The 19,099-nt window shown below is 43.5% G+C and overlaps 2 gene segments (V, D, J or C); both read right to left on the bottom strand.

Moving 5' to 3' along the window:
* Positions 1-1,271: 1,271 nt before the first annotated feature.
* Positions 1,272-2,065, bottom strand: LOC121010135 (immunoglobulin lambda variable 1-40-like). The segment is given in 3 exon segments: positions 1,272-1,300; positions 1,511-1,810; positions 1,930-2,065. Coding segments are annotated over 3 exon segments (360 nt in total).
* Positions 2,066-8,252: 6,187 nt separating this feature from the next.
* LOC121010107 (immunoglobulin lambda variable 1-40-like) lies at positions 8,253-18,720 on the bottom strand. The segment is given in 4 exon segments: positions 8,253-8,328; positions 10,423-10,429; positions 18,194-18,493; positions 18,585-18,720. Coding segments are annotated over 4 exon segments (510 nt in total).
* Positions 18,721-19,099: the final 379 nt, after the last annotated feature.

Here is a 19,099-nt window from a genome sequence, read left to right as displayed (position 1 = left end):
CAGTATTAGAAAGCAGTATGTGGGAAAATGCATCTCATGGCTATGAGGCATCATTGCTTCCAGTCTTGTTCAGATGACAAAGACATATATATGAGTACACTAACCCAACAATGTGCACATATTGGTGACTATTCCCATATTACACATGATTCCAAACTGCCGTCTCCAGCTCTAATCCATGACCACACACTTCACTTAAGTCTCTTCCCTTGGTTATAGCTGTGACTTTCCATTCTTAAAGTGAGCAATCTGGCCCCACCACCACCATTTACTTGCTTGTTCCATTCCAGTACATAGTGCAGCCAATTCAAAATAATCTACCTGTTCCCCCATGGGATACCACCTTATCTACTAGAGTTCAGAACTTGCATGCAGTTTCTTACGTCTTTACATGTAGAGGCTCCACTCATTTTCAAAGTCACACAGCTCAGCAGCTTTCTCCCAACCCCTGCACTGAGGTGGGTTCACGCATTTGTCTTGGAAGTCAATAGAATTGTCACATTCTGCATTCCATCATGGGCCCCAACTCTCCTAAATTAGTTTTTTGCATGTGCACTCTAAGGTTCTGTCATGTGGCTGTACAGTTTTCCATGAGTTCTGGCAATGCCATAGTGTCATTTCAGGGTCATTATACTATCATATAGAATAATTGTATTGCTGGGAAACATTTTCCTCTCTTCATGTGATCAACTCTTTTTCTACTTTCAGTCCCCCAGGAACCACAAATGTTTATACTCTCGAGAGTTTTGCCCTTTCCAGTATGTGCTATAACTCTAATTGTCCTGTGAATCATATCCCATTTTATAAATGTACCACCTATTTGGTGGCATCTTAGTTGGTTCCAGGTTTGAGTGATTAGAGATAAACCTGGAATAAACATCCCTGTGCAGATTTCTGGTTGGTTTCAATTTTTAGTGTTTATGAATGAAACTGCTATAGACATTCACATGCAGTTTTTTTCCTATGGACAAAATTTTTTGGGTTTATTTTTATAATTTTGTAATTTTAAGTTGGCATCTATTTCTCAAATCAGGAAATAAGACAAAAACCAACCAGCACCATTTATAACCAATTGGGTAAAATATCATACGCAAACAAGACTGACTTTTTCTTCAAGAAGAGCATGGGTGTAATTGAGGTCCCATGATAAGTTCAGAGGCAAAATAAAATGTTTCATTTATTAAAAAAAAAAAAAATAAAAAAATAATATGATCCAGCCTAGAAGCAAAATACCCCAGAAAACAAAAAAACAAAACGAAAACATCTGTTTCATGAAGACTCTTTGTCTAAGAATGGTCTGCTTAGAGTGAATTTGAGAACAGAAGGGACAGGAGGAGCCTCAATCACACAAGGTGTCGCTGGATGGACCTGGGCCCAGAGTATCAGCAAAAGAATAAGGAGCATCACAAGCGTAGCTGAGCAGGCGACTGCTGGTCTGTTCCCTCTCTTTACAGACGAGAAAGCAGGTTTTTGTCTCACTTTCCACAGGCCTGGACCACTGTGTAAGCACTGCCACTGCTGTACCACGATGAGCAGTAATAATCAGCCTCGTCCTCAGCCTGGAGCCCAGTGATGGTCAGGGTGCCTGTGTTGCCAGACCTGGAGCCGGAGAATCGATCTGGGACCCCGGAGGGTCGATTGTTATCACTATAGATGATGGTTTTGGGGGCCATTCCTGGGAATTGTTGGTGCCAGTTCACACCATAACCACCAATATTAGAGCTGCTTCCAGCGCAGGAGATGGTGACCCTCTGGCCCAGAGAACCAGACACTGAGGGCGGCTGAGTCAACCTAGACTGGGCCCAGGACACTGTAAAGGGGGAGAGACACAGAGAAGGTGATGCTGGTATAGAGACATGAGGAAGAAGCAGGGCCCATTTTGTCCTCCCAGGAAAGTGTGTCCCTTTCCCCTGTCCCCACATCAGTCACCTGTGCAGTGAGCGAGGAGGATGAGGAGGAGAGGAGACCAGGCCATGGTGGAGGTTATCGCGGATCCTTCCTTCCTTCTGCAGGTCCACAGCTGAGCAGACCTCCCCTAATGTCTCCCTTCCCCTCTTCATCCTCGGAGAGAGGGAGGGCCCATCCATGCAAATGAGAACCTGAGCTCTAGATCCCTCACTGGGCGTGGTCAGGTCCCTCGGCCATCAGTGAGGTCACAGCTGTGAGCCCTGAGCAGAAAGCACAGGCAGTGCCAGGTGCCAGGTCCCAGCTCTGATCACCCCTGACTCCTCTGAAACTGGCCTTGAGCTCCCCCTAATGTCCAGACACAGACACACCATTGTGTGACATGGTGACCAGAGCTCATCAGAGACAGCTCTTGCCTCCTCACTGCTCTGTCCACTGTTTCCTGCATTAGGACCAAGTCAAGTGTTCCCTTATATGTCTTCCCATCACCTGAAGGCAGACTCTATATGCTCTACTCAGATTCTTCAGGGTGAGTCTGTCCATGTCTCTCTTGGCTATTCATGGGTCTGGCCTGATGAGGTGTCTCTACACAAACTCTTCTTAGATCAGGTTCAAGTCCAAAGCACTGACAGGTCCCCATGGACACATGGCCCCTTTTATGCAGGTCACTGCATCTTTCCTCTTATGTGATTCCTCCCTGGTTTCCAGGATTTCCTTCCTCTGAGGTTCCTGCAGCACTGAGGAGATGGGGAGAGATTCTCTCCAGGTTGTGCATAGAAGTCCTAGTGCCCATGCATAGAGGGGTTACTCACTGAAAATCTTTGTAATCCATTATGATTTCCACCTGCTTAAAACAACAGTTCTGCATACATTGTGGGCAGTGATTCCCTCCTAGGATCTGTTCTCCCAGCGCACAGTCTGCAGGAGCCCTGCCATGTGAGGCTGTGTGTGGCACTGACCTCAGAGCACAAGGAACAAACCCGTAGGAAGTTCTAGGAGAAAATGAATAACAATTGCGGATGCTCTGACAAGGTTCCGGTGACAGAGATTATGTATTAGTCATCACTTAGCCAAACCTGCATATAAATGGGTGTGTCCTTTTACATAAAATTCATCTCATTAAGATTGATTTAATTTCAATGCTGATGTCATTGAGAAGATGCAGGAAAATCATTAGTGTATTTTTCCCAGGTCTGTGCTTACTCCAGAGAGAATATGGATGGAGATTGTGGTTAAAATCAAGGATGGAAAAACAATGGAATAGGAATGCCTTCTGTTTTCAGGTGAATAGGAGTCTATAAAATTTTACTAAAGTAGTTTGATTTTTTATTCATTTCTTCTTATTTTTTTTTTAGTCATGAGTTTTATTATCATGGGTCTGATTTAGCAGGATGGAAAGCCCAACATGGTATCCAGTGAAACCCTATAAGGGGCCTGTTCCTTTGAATCTCAGAGCCATCTCGGTGATGGAATTATTAAACACTGAGAGAGGTTCCAGGACAAAACTATTTGGGGTCAGAATTGTCTCTGGGGTGTGCAAAGTTGTATCCCTGTGCCTTGTGTCCAGCATATTCAGGACAGAGCAAGTACTCATTCATCCACCCATGACTAAAAGAATGAATTTCTGTTACCCAAGGCCACCTGGACCCAGAAGTTCCAGGTCATTCAAAGAACCCACATGTGAGTGGTGGAGAGGTGGAGATAAGGGGGACTGTGTCCCTGAGGTCACAAGCCTTGTGGCTCTGGGTTGGAACAGTAGAGTTTGCTGTAAAAGTCCACCCTGTCTGGAGGTGTCGCTGAGGGAGTGTCAGCCCAGCCCTGACAGCAGGGGGAGATTGTGTGTCACTTCCCTATGGCCTTGGCCTCATGAGAGCAGCATTCAGGCTGCTGCTCTCAGAATCAATGTACCACACAGCCCCTCAGGTGCACATTGGAGTCCAGAGATGGTTGTGGACTGAGCTTCCCATGGGGACAGAGACCTGCTATAGGTTTCCTGATATCGGCCTTGTCCCGGGAGAGCTGGTGTTTAGTGCACATCCTGGCTACCTGGTGACAGGACCCCAGTTACACTCATTATTCCTGGGGTTTTCTGCTAATGGGGATTCTGCCTCCCAGTTACTGAGATCCTGAGGATGGCTGGGTGAGCATAGGTTGTCCCTGACTTCTGGAGGGACAAAGAGGCCTAGGAACTGAAGAGTCAAAAATAGTAGACACTCAGAGAGAGGGAAGATCCTTGTGTGTCTATGAGTGTGTGTGTGTGTGTGTGTGTGTGTGTGTGTGTGTGTGTGTGTGTTTCTGTGTGACCAAAAATGAGGCCAACTGGCCCTCAGTTCTTGTGGCTTTCTTACACTGTGAAAGATGGTTCTCCATAAAAATCTATCCATGAAGCTGATTCTCTGTTAAAATGTTCAGGACCCTGGATTCTGGATTAAAAGGGCAAGGGTCTGAAAGAACTTTTCTTGGAAGAGTATTTAATTCGGCAGTGAGGACTCCTTTGAGAACAGACCTGTTAGCAATTCACTGAATCAGAAGTCCAGGTCTTATTGAGTGACAGGAATCTGTCCCATTTTTTTGTCTACAGACACAAAGCTTATAGTCATCCTATCCTCAAGTGTCAGAGATCACAGGACAGGGGGTGAGCACACACCCCCTCCTTCCTGCCCCCACACCACAGCCAACCCACAGCCCCCTGGATCCCCAGGTGTCTCCTGGGATTGAGTAGGAGACAGAGATGGGCTAAAGCCTGTGATATAAGGGACAAGAGGAGAATGTTTCCATGGGGGATCTACTGTCCAGATAGTTCTTAAGAAAGAGATTCTGGGGCATAAGAAAAATGATTATATATTTTGACGTTTGCAGGAAGTCTCTGGAAGAGAATCACACCCCCTGAAAGGCTAAGGGTGCCCTGCTGTCATCTAGTTTTTAATAGTTCAACTATTATCACAACCAATTTTTTTTCTTGACACCTTGGTGTCAAGGTGACCAGGCAGGAGGCAGGGTGGGAGAGATAGCACCCCCTCCTGTCCAGGGTGAAGGTGAGTGGGAGGGTTTTTGGAATAGGAAAGAAACTGCATTTTCTCTTTCCCTTTCCCTGCTGATTTCTTCACTTCCTTATACCCCTTGTCCCTCCTCACTTACATCAAGTCATGGGTCATCATTATCACCATACTCCATCCCTCATCAACCACCAAGGATTAGTCTCCTCACCTCACTAGCCCCCTCCCCAGCCCATGGCATCCACCAGGATGCTTCTTCTCCCCCTAAATCTGGCAGCTGACTGTGGCTGCAGGTGCACATGGCCATGCTGACGGCTCCCACCATGGATTTATGAAACTCCCTCCGGGGTGTCCCTAGTTCAGACACTCCATGACCTTTCATTTCTCACATTCCTTTCTGTAATCCATTGTTAGGTCTTTCCCTGTCTGCAATACATAGTCAGATTTTCCTCAATTTCTTTGTAGTTAGAAAATATCTTCCATTCAGACTCCACACCGGAAAACAGAAAGTAGAAAGTAAGTTATATGGCATCACCTACTAACTGTTGATGTACTCAGTTGGTTTTCTCATTCAAGACCAAAAAAATGTTCAATTTGTTTTTCAATTTGCTTTCATATTTTTCAGGGAGTTTGCAATTATTTTTTAAAACAGATTGCACACGTCTCAAGATGTTTACTTGGCACGTTTACCTTTTTGGTAATACCATTAGAATCACTTTCATTATCTTTAATTTATGAAGAAGTATAATTCTTCTTTAAAATGATCGGGGCGCCTGGGTGGCGCAGTCGGTTAAGCGTCCGACTTCAGCCAGGTCACGATCTCGCGGTCCGTGAGTTCGAGCCCCGCGTCGGGCTCTGGGCTGATGGCTCAGAGCCTGGAGCCTGTTTCCGATTCTGTGTCTCCCTCTCTCTCTGCCCCTCCCCCGTTCATGCTCTGTCTCTCTCTGTCCCAAAAATAAATAAACGTTGGAAAAAAAGAAAAAAAATTTAAAATGATTAAAATAAGTAATACAAGTTTTATATATTTCTAATGGTTTTACTGAATTATTTTATCAGTAAAATATTTTTAAAGTAAGTACCCTGAACTCACTATGTAATATATTTCTTCTCTCCAATAAAAACCCTGGGGTCCCTGGTTTGCTCAGTTAAGCATCTGACCCTTGATTTCAGCTCAGGTCATGATCTCACAGTTCCTGGATCAGGCTCGGAGCTGACAGTGTGGAGCGGGCTTGGGATTCTCTCTCTCCCTCAATTTCTGCCCCTCCCCCCTCAGAATAAATAAATAAAGTTAAAAAAAAACTCGACTCCTTCTCATTACACTTTACTTCTCATTTTAGTTAGATTCGTCTTGTATTAGTAAGAAATTGAAGGGAAATATTAAGTAGTATTGGCCATAGCAATATTCTTTGATAATTTTTACCCTCTATGTCAATGTTAGATATAAGATAAAAAATGAAATAGAACAGTTTATTTTTTATCTGCCTCTAATTTTCCAAGAAGTATTCTTTTTGTTAGTGTTTGTTTATATTAAAAATATGGAAAATTTCAGTGTTGAGGTAATATCCAGCTACTGGTGATATTCCTGTTAACAGTATGTGCCACAGCCGCCAACACTGATGCCATTGTTCAGTGTGCAGGTGAGTCTGGTGATGATTCCAGGGATTCCGAGAGGGAGGGTGGCTGGGACAGAGAATCTGCAAACACCGGCATATCAGAATGCAGAGAAGGGACAATTTGCAGCTGTTTGGAACCCGAGCCAAAGGCATTTGTCTCAGGCTAGGGGGCTTCCCTGAGGCCCTGAGGGCTGTCTCTACTTATGTGGTGACAGTGGAGCATGAGGAGGACAGGGGTCCAGACCATGGTGACACAGCCTCTTCTTAGGCCACAGAGCTGGGGCTGGGCTGCCTCGGGCTTCTTTTATCCCCTCCCCATGGAACTCACACACGTGGGGCTTCTCATGCACATGTGACCCATCCCTGCCTCTCCTTGTATGCACACGCAGGGTCTGGAGCCTTTGGACAGGGAGCCTATCTGATGTTCTAGTTTTCCCCATGACTGGGCCTGGAGGAAGCAATTGTTGAGACCACACACAGGTCTGTGTACAGGGGACTCAGCCAGGCTCAGAGAGGCATGCCTGCCCAGTCCCCTTAGGAAGCCAGGGCCAGGCCCTGAGGCCTCCTGTCAGCTGGGACCCCTGTCCTACAGAAACCCCCAGACATGGTCTTACATCGCCCCCGGCTGGTCTCCACGAGAACCCCTCCTTCGTTCCTTTTGTGTTCAAATCTCTTTTTCTCCTGCTTCCCTGATGCTTGTGTTCCCATCAAATGAGAGTGACCCTCCAGGGAAGGACAGAGATGCCATCCTGGTGTGCTGTCCCTGATAATGCATACTCTGTGGATGGGAGTCAAGGGGAAGGACACAGGCAGTCCTGACCCGGGAAAGCCTGTGAACTGCTGTGGAGATGAGGACAAGACACAGGGAACAGAGAACAGAGGGGATCTGTCCCCGGGAGGGGCTCAGAGGAGGTGGGTTGACTCTGGGGGCAGAGTGTGGACAGGAGCTCGCTTAGGGGACACACACCTTCACTGAGGAGGACACACATTGTGGGAATGTGAGGCCTCTCTGGAGCAGGACAGACAGGACTCAGCAAACCCTGATGCGGCTGCTGCAGGTGTGGGGATAGAGTAGGACCTGGGCAGGGCAGGGACCACTACGGCGCCATCCTGTGACCTCCACTCCATGTGCTGGGAGACTTTTAATACCAGCTATGCCTGTCATCAGTGCTGCTTATTAGAGATATAGCTCTGAGGGAAGTTCCAGGACAGAACTTGAGACAGGGATACCTGGAAGGGGACACTGGGCAGAGGGGCAGCTGGAGGAAGATGGCAGCAGAGGATACAGGGAAGGGAGAAATGGCACAAGTCCCCGGATGGGGCATAGGGAGATGACTGACTGGACCCTGGGCTATGGGAGAGGGAGGGATGGTCCAGAGTGTCAGGTGGATGGATCACGATACTACAGAGATAGGGGTGCCCCGAATGTCACAGGTGAGGTCAGGTGGGAGAGCAGGTGGAGGGCAGGTGATGGGTCTGCTGTCCCTGTGTCACATTGAAACCACGGTGTGAAGTGTGAAGAGGTGTAGAAATGTCACAGACAATCAAGGCTGCAGGAATGCCTTTCCTCCTGTATAGGAAGAATGCAGGTGTTACAGCAACTGCCTACCTGAGAGCTTTGTCTTCATCATTCATTCATCCATTCAGTCACTCACTCATTCATTCTTTAAGCAAATATATATGGAATGTCCACATGTGTCAGCCTGGAAGTATAATGGGGGCAAGGACAGGGTCTAGGTCACAGCAGCAGGAGGAACTGACGATTGAGCATGGTGGTGATGGTCCCATGGCTACTCCAGGGTCTGAGGACTTCACTGTGTCCCCCAGAGGTGCTGAGGGCTAAGATGTGCGAGTCTCCCACAGAGTCTTCCCTCCCAGGCATGCAGCTTGGGGCAGAGGTAGTTGTCTCTGTGCCTGCAAGGACCTGCAGGTTTACAAGGCTCTCATTCCCTGAGACACCTCAGCTTTGACCTGTTTGGGGTCCAGGTGCAAGAGGAGGCAAAAGGAGGAGGTCACAGTTCCAGTCCTGAGGACACCGCCATGGGCTGAGCTCTGAAAACTTCAGACTCTGTGCTTCACTATTGATAGAATCCTGGTGGCACTGAAAACCTCTCCTTTCTCCCCATCAATGGTTTTGGGGAACAGACTGTTTTGTTCAGCCCCCTGCGAGTGTTTTTTCCCTCTTTGTCTCCAGCTACTTTTGCAGGAGGACTGCTTTTCTTGCACGATCCTGATGCACTGCACTCCCCCCACCTCCTTCTCTTTCTCTTTCTCTCTTCCCTCAGCGAAAATGGCTCCGTACCCTCTGCAGATTTACTCTCCCCCAGATGACCGCTCTGCATCGCATACCTGTACAGTTCTGTGGCTCAAATTGCACAGATTGTTGTGTTAACCCTCAGATCAATTTCCTAAGTGTTCAAAATAGTTTGGTGCTGATGTAGCTGCATTTCAGGGATATGGCAAGTTCAGGGTCTCCATGCTGCTCTGCCATCCTAACTCCTCCTCCCCCAAATCAGGTTTTTGTTTAGTCTTTTGAAGATGCATTTTTAAATGCTTATTTATTTTTGAGAGAGAGAGAGAGAGAGAGAGAGAGAGAGAGAGAAGGGGAGGGGCAGAGAGAGACAGAGACAGAGAATCCGAAACAGGCTCCAGGCTCTGAGCGGTCAGCACAGAGGCTGATGAGGGGCTTGAACTCACGAGCTCTGAGATCATGACCTGAGCCGAAGTCGGACACTTAACCGATTGAGCCACCTAGGCGCCCCGACAATCAGGATTTTGATAAGAAAATAGAACAATCCACTTACTAACCTTTACATGAAAGTGGATAATACACAAATATGCAAAGGAGAAATGACACGTGGACAAAAATCAAAAATGAAAAAAAATAATACTGTTAACCTCTCTTAATAATAAATAAAAGCATACTTTACTAGGAAATAAAAATGGTTTCATTTAAAAAATAAACAGACAAATCTCCAAAAATAAAAGCAGACCAATTTCCTTAGAAAAAGAATAGATAATTTATTAGGAACTTTTCCACAAAAAGGCATAAGATGTGATTAACTTCACAAAAAACCACTAGCAATCTTCAGAGATCATAATTTCATTTGCTTGCTTCATATATATATATATATATATATATGAAGCATATATATATGCATATAAGCATAACATGTATATGAAGCATATATGTATATATGAAGCATATATATATATATTCAAATCATCAAAAAACAATGGAAAACTTAAATTCTTATGGAAAGAAATATACAGTGAAACAAACACTTGGCACATAAAATACAGAAAAAGGAAAATTGTGGAATATTATGAAATATTGACATAAATATTCTAAATAAAATATCAATAGTGGGATACCCTTGTCAGACTAAAATAGTCATACTATGACCACATGTGAGTTTTGCAAATATGGAGTGGGATTACATATGGGTGATTCCTCTAAGGTAAGACAACAAATTAGTAAATCAACAGATGAAAATCACGTGATCTCTCTGGACTGTGAAAAGTCATTTGCATAATTGAAAGCAAAGTTTTTAAAAATTATTTATTTTTTAAAATTTTCATCCAAGTTAGTTGGCATATAGTGCAATAATGATTTCAGGAGTAGAATCCAGTGATTCATCTCCTACACATAACACCCATAGCTCAATCCAAGTGTCCTCCTTAATGCCCCCTTGCCCATTTAGCCCATCCCCCCAATAACAACCACTCCAGCAACCCTCAGTTTATTCTCTGTATTATAAGAGTCCCTTATGTTTTGTCCCCCTCCCTGTTTTTATATTATTTTTACTTTCTTTCCCTTCTGTTCATCTATTTTGTATCTTAAATTCCACACGAGTGAAGACATATGATATTTGTCTTTCTCTGACTAAATAATTTTGCTCAGCATAATACCCTCTAGTTCCATCCACATTATTGTAAATGGCAAGATTTCATTCTTTTTGATTGCCGAGTAATACTCCATTGTATATATGTATACCACATCTTAATCCATTCATCTGTTGATAGACATTTGGGCTCTTTCCTTACTTTGGCTATTGTCAATAGTGCTTCTATAAACATTGGGGTGCATGTGCCCCTTCAAAACAGCACCCCTGTACCCTTTGGATAAATACATAGTATTGCAATCGCTGGGTCGTAGCGTAGTTCTATTTCTAATTTTTTGAGGAACCTCCATACTGTTTTCCAGAGTGGCTGCACCAGTTTGCATTCCCACCAGCAATGCAAAAGTGTTCCTCTTTCTCCCCATCCTCACCAACATCTGTCTTTGCCTGAGTTTTTCATTTTAGCCATTATGACAGGTGTGAGGTGGTAGCTCATTGTGATTTTGACTTGTATTTCCTTGATGATGAGTCATGTTGAACATTTTTTTCATGTGTCGGTTGGCCATCTGGATGTCTTCTTTGGAAAAGTGTCTATTCATGTCATTTCTTCCCTGGATTATTTGCTTTTTGGATGTTGAGTTTGACAAGTTCTTTATAGATTTTTGATACTAACACTTTATCTTTTATGTCATTTGCAAATATCTTTTCCCATTCGTAGGTTGCCTTTTAGTTTTGTTGATTGTTTCCTTCGCTGTGCAGAAGATTTTCATCTTGATGAAGTCCCAATAGTTCATTTTTGCTTTTGTTTCCCTTGCCTCTGGAGACATATTGAGTAAGATGTTGCTGCAGTGGAGGTAAAAGAGGTTTTTGTCTGCTACTTCCTCTAGGATTTTGAAGGCTTCCTGTCTTATGTTTAGGTCTTTCATCCATTTTGAGTTTATTTTTGTGTATGATGTGAGAAAGTCGTCCAGGTTCATTCTTCTGCATGCCATTGTCCAGTTTTCCCAACACGATTTGCTGAAGAGACTGTCTTTATTCCATTGGATATTTTTTCCTACTTTGTCAAAGATTAGTTGGCCATACGTTTGTGGGTCCATTTGTGGGTTGTCTATTCTGTTCCATTGATCTGAATGTCTGTTTTTGTGCCAGTACCATACTGTCTCGATGATTATAGCTCTGTAACACATCTTGAGGTCTGAAATTATGATGCCTCCAGCTTTGATTTTCTTTTTCAGGATTGTTTTGGCTCTTCAGGGTCTTTTCTAGTTCCTCACAATTTTTAGGATTTGTTCGCTCTAGCTCTGTGAAGAATGCTGGTGTTATTTTGATAGAGATTTCATTGAATATGTAGATTGCTTTGGGTAGTATTGACATTTTAGCAATATTTGTTCTTCCACTACATGAGCATGGGATATTTTTCATTTTTTTTTGCGTCTTCTTCAATTTCTTTCATGAGCTTTCTATAGTTTTCAGTGTGTAGATTTTCACCTCTTTGGTTAGGTTTATTCCTAGGTATTTTATGGGTTTTGGTGCAGGTGTAAATGGGTTTTATACCTTGACTTCTCTTTCTGTTGTTCATTATTGGTGTATAGAAATGCAACCGATTTTTGTGCATTGATTTTATATCCAGCAACTTTGCTGAATTCATGGATCTGTTCTAGCAGTTTTTTGGGGGAATATTTTGGATTTTCCATATAGAGTGTCATGTCATCTGTGAAGAGTGAACGTTTGATTTCCTCCCTGCCTATTTGGATGCCTTTTGTGTCTTTGTGTTGTCTGATTGCTGAGGCTAGGACTTCCAATACTATGTTAAACAACAGTGGTGAGAGTGGACACCTCTGTTGTGTTCCTGACCTTAGGGGGGAAGCTCTCAGTTTCTTCCCCATTGAGGATGATATTAGCGGTGGGTCTTTCATATTTGGCTTTTATGATATTGAGGTATTATCCTTCTATCCCTACTTTCTTGAGGGTTTTTATCAAGAAAGGATGCTGCATTTTGTCAAATGCTTTCTCTGCATCTATTGAGAGGATCATGTGGTTCTTGTCCTTTCTTTTATTAATGTGATGTATAACATTGATTGATTTGCAGATATTGAATCAGTCCTGCATGTTAGATATAAATACCACTTGATTGTGATGAATAATTCTTTTAATGCATTGTTGGATTGGTTGGTTAGTATCTTGTTGAGAATTTTTGCATCCATTTTCATCAGGGAAATTGGACTATAGTTCTCCTTTTTAGTGGAGTCTTTGTCTGGTTTTGGAATCAAGGTAATTCTGGCCTCATAGAATGAGTTTTGAAGTTTTTCTTCCATTTCTATTTTTTAGTACAGCTTCAAAAGAATAGGAGTTACCTCTTCTTTAAATGTTTGGTAGAATTTTCCTGGAAAGCCATCCAGCCCTGGAGTCTTGTTTTTTGGGAGGTTCTTTATTACTAATTCAATTTCTTTACCGGTTATGGGTCTGTTCAAATAATCTATTTCTTCCTGTTTCAGTTTTGGTAGTTTATATGTTTCTAGGAATTTGTCCATTTCTTCCAGATTGCCCAGTTTGTTGACATATAATTGCTCATAATCTTCTTCTTCTTCTTCTTCTTCTTCTTCTTCTTCTTCTTCTTCTTCTTTTTTGTATTTCTACAGTGTTGGTTGTGACTTCTCCTCTTTCATTTCTGATTTTATTTATTTGGGTCCTTTCCTTTTTCTTTTTGATCAAACTGGCTAAGGGTTTATCAATTCTGTTAATAATTTTAAAGAACCAGCTCCTGTTTTTATTGATCTGTTCTACTATTTTTTTGATTTCCATAGCATTGATTTCTGCTCTAATCTTTATTATTTCATGTCTTCTGCTGGTTTGGGGTTTTATTTACTGTTCTTTTTCCAGCTCCTTAAGGTGTAAGGTTAGGCTGTGTATCTGAGACCTTTCTTCCTTCTTTAGGAAGGCCTGGATTGCTATATACTTCCCTCTTATGACTGCCTTTGCTGCATCCTAGAGGTTTTGGGCTGTCAGATTATCATTTTCATTGGCTTCCATGTACTTTTTAATTTCCTATTTAACTTCTTGGTTAACCCATTCATTCTTTAGTAGGGTGTTCTATAATTTCCAAGTATTCATTGTCTTTCCAAATTTTTTCGTGTGTTTGATTTCGAGTTTCATAGCATTGTGGTCTGAAAACAAGCATGGTATGATCTCTGTCTTTTTGAACTTGCTAGTGGCTGATTTGTGACCCAGTATGTGATCTATTCTGGAGAATATTCCATGTGCACTCGAGAAGAATGTGTATTCTGCTGCTTTAGGGTGAAATGTTCTGAATATATCTGTTAAGTCCATCTGGTCCAGTATATAACTCAAAGTCATTGTTTTCTTGTTGATTTTCTGTTTAGATGATCTGTTCATTGCTGTTTAGTGGGGTATTGAAGTCCCCTACTCTTATGGTATTATTATCAATGACGTTCTGTATGTTTGTGATTAATTGATTTATATATTTGGGTATCTACACATTGGGGATATAAATGTTTACAATTCTTAGATCTTGGTGGATAGACCCCTTATTTTTAATATAATGCCCTTCTTCATCTCTTTTTACAGTCCTTATTTTAAAATCTAGATTGTCTGATATAAGTATGGTTACTCTGGCTTTCTTTTGGTGACTATTAGCATGATAGATGGTTCTCCATTCCCTTACTTTCAACCTGAAGGTGACTTTAATTCTAAAATGGGTCTCTTGTAAACAGCATATAGATGGATCTTCTCTTCTTATCCATTCTGTTATGCTATGTCTTTTGATTGGAATGTTTAGAACTTTGACATTTAGAGTGAGTACTGAAAGATATGAATTTAGTGCCATTGTGTTGCCTGTAGAATTGGAGTTTCTGGTGGTGTTCTCTGGTCCTTTCTACTCTTTGTTGCTTTTGGCCTTTTTTGTTTCGTTTTGTCTTTTCTTCTCTCAGAGACTCCCTCTTAAAGTTTCTTGCAGGCTGGCTTAGTGGTCACAAACTCCTTTAGTTTTTGTTTGTCTGGGAACTTCTTTATTTCTTGCATATTTTTCCAATTCAGCACATTGAATATGTCCTGCGACTCTTTTCTGGCCTGCTAAGTTTCTGTGGATAGGTCTGCTGTGAACCTGATATGTCTTACCTTATAGGTTAAGGACTTTTTTCCCCTTGCTGTTTTCATAATTCTTTCCTTGTTTATTTTGTGAATTTGACTATGTTATGCCTATTGATAGTTGGTTTTTGTTGAATCTAATGGGAGTTCTCTGTGCTTCTTAGATTTTGATGTTTGTGTCTTTCCCCAGGTTAGGAATGTTTTCCATTATGATTTGCTTGCATAAACTTTCTACTTGCTTTTCTCTCTTTTTACCTTCTGGAACTCCTTTGATTTGGATGTTATTCCTTTTTAGTGAGTCACTGAGTTATCTAATTCTTATATTGTGCTCTTTTGCCTTAGTTTCTCTCCTTTTTTCTGCTTCCTTATTCTCCATAATTGTATCTTCTATATCACTAATTTGCTTTTCTGCTTCATCCATCCTTGCAGCCATGGCATCAATTCGAGATTGCAGCTTAGTTATAGTGTTTTTAATTTCATCCTGACTAGATTTTATTTCTTTTATCTCCATAGAAAAGGATTATATTCTTTTTTTTCAACTCCAGTTAATATTCTTATTATCATGATTCTAAATTCTAGTTCAGACATCTTACTGATATCTGTGTTGATCAGGTCTCTGGCTGTCATTTCTTCCTATTCTTTCTTTTAGGATGAATTCCTTTGTTTTGTCATTTTGGAGGAAGAAAAAGAATTAATAAAATAAAAAATAAAAATGAAGAAGATTAAAAACAAACAAAAAAATCAAATAAAGGAAGCTAGATCCTAGGTATGCTTTGGTTTTGTTGTTGAAAGAAGCTTGATTGAACAGAGAAAAAAGGGAATGGAAAGAAAAGAAAAAAAAATAAATGTTTAAAAATTAAGAAAATGTATATAATAAAACAGAATAAAATGAGTTGAAGAAGGTAAAATAGAATAAAAAATAAATTTCCAAAAAATATAGTCAAAAAATTTAAAAAGTTATATGAAAGTGGAAAGTAAAAAATAATTTTTTCTCTTTCTGTATCCAAGAATAAGAAAGAAGAGGAAAAAAAAAAGAAAACACAAAACAAAGAAATGAATAGATGGACCAGCAAACACAATGAAATCCGAATGAAATTACATCCAGTTTCCCCTACAAGTCAAACTATGAAGCACTTTATGGTCCATACCCTAAGGAGTGGGAGAGACTTGTGGTGTTCTTCTAGGGCTTGGTTGGTGCAGTTGGTCGGGGCTTGGTGTCATGGCTCCATTCTCCACTAGGTGGTGCTACTTAACTTACTGAAGTGGATTGGTGTGGCACGTGTGCAGGATGTGTGTTGATGCATGGGAGAGGTTAAAATGGCGTCACCTAACTTTCCAGTCTCTAGATCAGAACTTTGTGCTCTATCTGACTGGCAATCAAGCACCCCTCCTTGGTCTCTGGGGTCCTTCCATTCCCCACTTCTATACTGTCCCTGTCCAAGACATCAGCCTGCCAGGCAGCACCTCCCTTCCAAATTTTATGTCATATGGGGCTGTATTTCCAAACTCTTCACTTCTGAGGGCCCTGCCACCTGGACCCGCTCCAACTCTTTCACGGATGGTCTCCCTAGGCCATGGCCAGATGCCGGCTTGCCCCCAGGAAAGTTCCTGCTATCACGCAGCTGTAGAGGCTCAGAGGTGTGGCTGGATGCCGGCCTGCCACAGAATAACTTTGTGCGATCGTGTAGTGGTATCATTTCAATGCAATAACAACACACTACCCACGTCAGGTTTTGCCTCACCCTGGCGTTTCTGTTCCGATACCAGTAATTGTGTTCTCCGTGGTCCGCTGGGAGCTTTGCCTGTGGGGAGTCCGTACAACCTCTACCAAATGCCCTCCTAGCAGGGTACCAGGGAAACTGCTTCTCCCATGTGGCCCGTGGATCCCTCAGACCTCACTGCCTGTCCTTGGGAATTCGGTCTTCCCACCAGCACACTGCCAGGTAATGCGCTGCAGTGTTTCCAGTGCTGTCCTGCCCTGGTAATAGAGTCCTAATGATACTAAAACCCTCTCCTTTCTGCTTTCTGCTTTCTCCTTTCTTATTCAGGCACTTATGGGTGCTTCCACTCTTTCTCTCCAACTACTTTTGAGGGGAGTGCTTTTCCTGTATGTTCCTTCCTTTCTCTGTCCTCTGTCCCCAAATACCATTCCCTACCCTCTGTGGCTTCTCTCTCCCCCAGTTCACCTCTCCGTGCCAAGTACCTTCCAAGTTCTGTGGCTCAAGTTATGCGGATTGTTGTGTGAATCCTCAGAGCAATTTTCTAGGTGTGCTAGAAATAGTGGTTTGGTGCTGATCTAGCTGCATTTTAGGGATGAAAGAAGCCTAGAACTTCCATGCTGGTCCACCATCTTGGTCCACTCCACATGAAAGCAAAGCTCTAATAAAAACCACATAAAACGGAAGCAGAGATTTTATAATGTGATAACACACTTTGTACCCACACATCAGACTCAGTCCCACAACCAGAAAATTAGCTAATGGGGTGGGGACGGGGGGACATTTCTATAAGATGAAAAGACTAATCTGAGCTAAACACCATTATTACTCAACATCTTTCTGCAAGTATTATACAATGAAAGTGAAGAAGAAAAGTCACTGGTTGGGTCTCAGCATTGATGGGAATGGACAGGGACTCATTTCAAATGACTGAAATATATGTTTCAGCTATAGGTAATCCAGGGCTTATGCTGCAGTGAGAGAAGAAATCATCCCAAAGAGCAAAAAAAGTACAGGCATTCTTATTGAAGAGTAATAAGAGGGTTACATAGGTCTGGAAACTTCTAGAAATGGGTAAACGACCAAGGATGGAGACCCTGGATTCGTCAGAGGTCAGGTGGGAGTTGAGAACACTGGAACTACAACCCCCGGTCCATGAACTTCGGTGCAAAGAAACCTTGTGTCTCAACCTGATGGGCAAGATGAGCTTCCTTGTGTCCTTTGAGACCCTTTGTCTAGGAAGGGGCTGCTGCGAGTGACGTTGGGGACAGAAGAGAAGGAGGAGCCCTCACTCCCAGGTGGTGCTGCTGCGTGCACTGAGCCCATGGTGGCAGCAGCAGGAGCATCAGAAGCAGAAGCCACAGGCTGAGCCTGGTAAGCTGCTGCGGCCTCGCCCTCTCTGAAGATGAGAAAGGGGTCTGCTTTCAGTTCTCATGGGCCTGGGACTCTGTGTGAGCCCAAGATGCTGTCACAGAGGGGGTGAGGGGGCAGGGAGGAGCAGTCTTATCCTCAGACATCAGCCCCGTGATGATCTCAGAGTGAGAGTTTCCAGACACAGAGTCAAAGAATGAATCAGGGTCCCCAGAGGGTCTAACCATCATAATAGATGAGGATTTAGGGGCAATTTGTGGGAGCTGTTGTTATCAGGACACATATTGGACATTCCTGATGTGTCCTGACTCAGACAGAGCTGAATATTGTGTCCCTGTGTCTGCCGTGACCTGTCATGGACTGTGTCCTCAGGACAGCCTGCCCCTGGAATGCAGAAATTTGTGCTCAGTTTGAGAAAATCACACAATATCTTGCTCCCAATGAGAGGCTTCAAGGAGAAATTTCAGAGAATGTGGAAAGACTGTAGACAAACTTCCTTGAGGTGGGTCTCAGACCCCAGTTTATATCAAACAAAGCAGCAGCTCAGTTGGCCAAAAATCAGGGATAGATGGGAAGTCCCATTGCTGGGAGGACAGCAGGTTTTTGTCTCACTTCCCCACAGGCCTGGAGCACTGTGTCAGCACCTTGAGTAAAGTCAAGAGACTGGCAGTAATAATCAGCCTCGTCCTCAGCCTGGAGCCCAGTGATGGTCAAGGAGCCTGTGTTGCCAGATGTGGAGCCAGAAAATCTGTCAGGGACCCCTGAGGGTCGATCGCTACTATCATAGATGAGGAGTTTAGGGGCCTTTCCTGGAAGCTGTTGGTACCAGTTCACACCAGCAATATCGATGTTGTTGGCACCTCCAGCGCAGGGGATGGTGACCGTCTGGCCCAGGGCCCCAGACACTGAGGGTGGCTGACTCAACACAGACTGGGCCCAGGACCCTGGAAGTGGGAGAGACAAAGAGACGGTGATGAAGAATCAGGTCACACATGTTATCCCAGGACCGCTTCCCTTGTTCCCACATCTAGTCACCTGTGCAGTGAATGAGGAGGGTGAGGAGGAGAGGGGACCAGGCCATGGTCGAGATCATCACTGATCCTGCCTTCTGTGGCTGAACAGCTGAGCAGACGTCCCCTAATCTGTTCCTTCTCCTTTTCATCCTCTGAGAGAGGGAGGGCCCATCCATGCAAATGAGACCCTCAGCTCTTCGACATTTCAATGGCACGGGGTCAGGTCCCTCTGCCTGAGGATGTCAGGGTGGAGGGAAGGGGAGGGGCTCTGTTGGGTAAGAGGGTGGTGAGGTCACAGTTGTGAGCCCTGAGCAGAGGGCACAAGCAATGGCAGGTGGCAGGTCCCGGCTCTGGTCATCTGTGACTCCTCAGAAACAAGTGATATGTGCCCCCTGGTGTCCAGGCCTGGACACAACATTATGTGACATGGTGACTAGAGCCCATCAGAGAGAGTTCCTGCCTCCTCACTGCTGTGTCCACTGTCCCATTCCTTCAGGCCAGGCCAGGTGTCCCCCTGCGTGACTTCCCATCACCTCA

The sequence above is a fragment of the Herpailurus yagouaroundi genome, unplaced genomic scaffold, assembly GCF_014898765.1.
Source record: "Herpailurus yagouaroundi ecotype Mexico unplaced genomic scaffold, PumYag 191, whole genome shotgun sequence".
Classification (NCBI taxonomy): domain Eukaryota; kingdom Metazoa; phylum Chordata; class Mammalia; order Carnivora; family Felidae; genus Herpailurus; species Herpailurus yagouaroundi.
The sequence above is the reverse complement of the archived record's forward strand: the minus strand, read 5'-3'. Positions and strand labels throughout refer to the sequence as shown.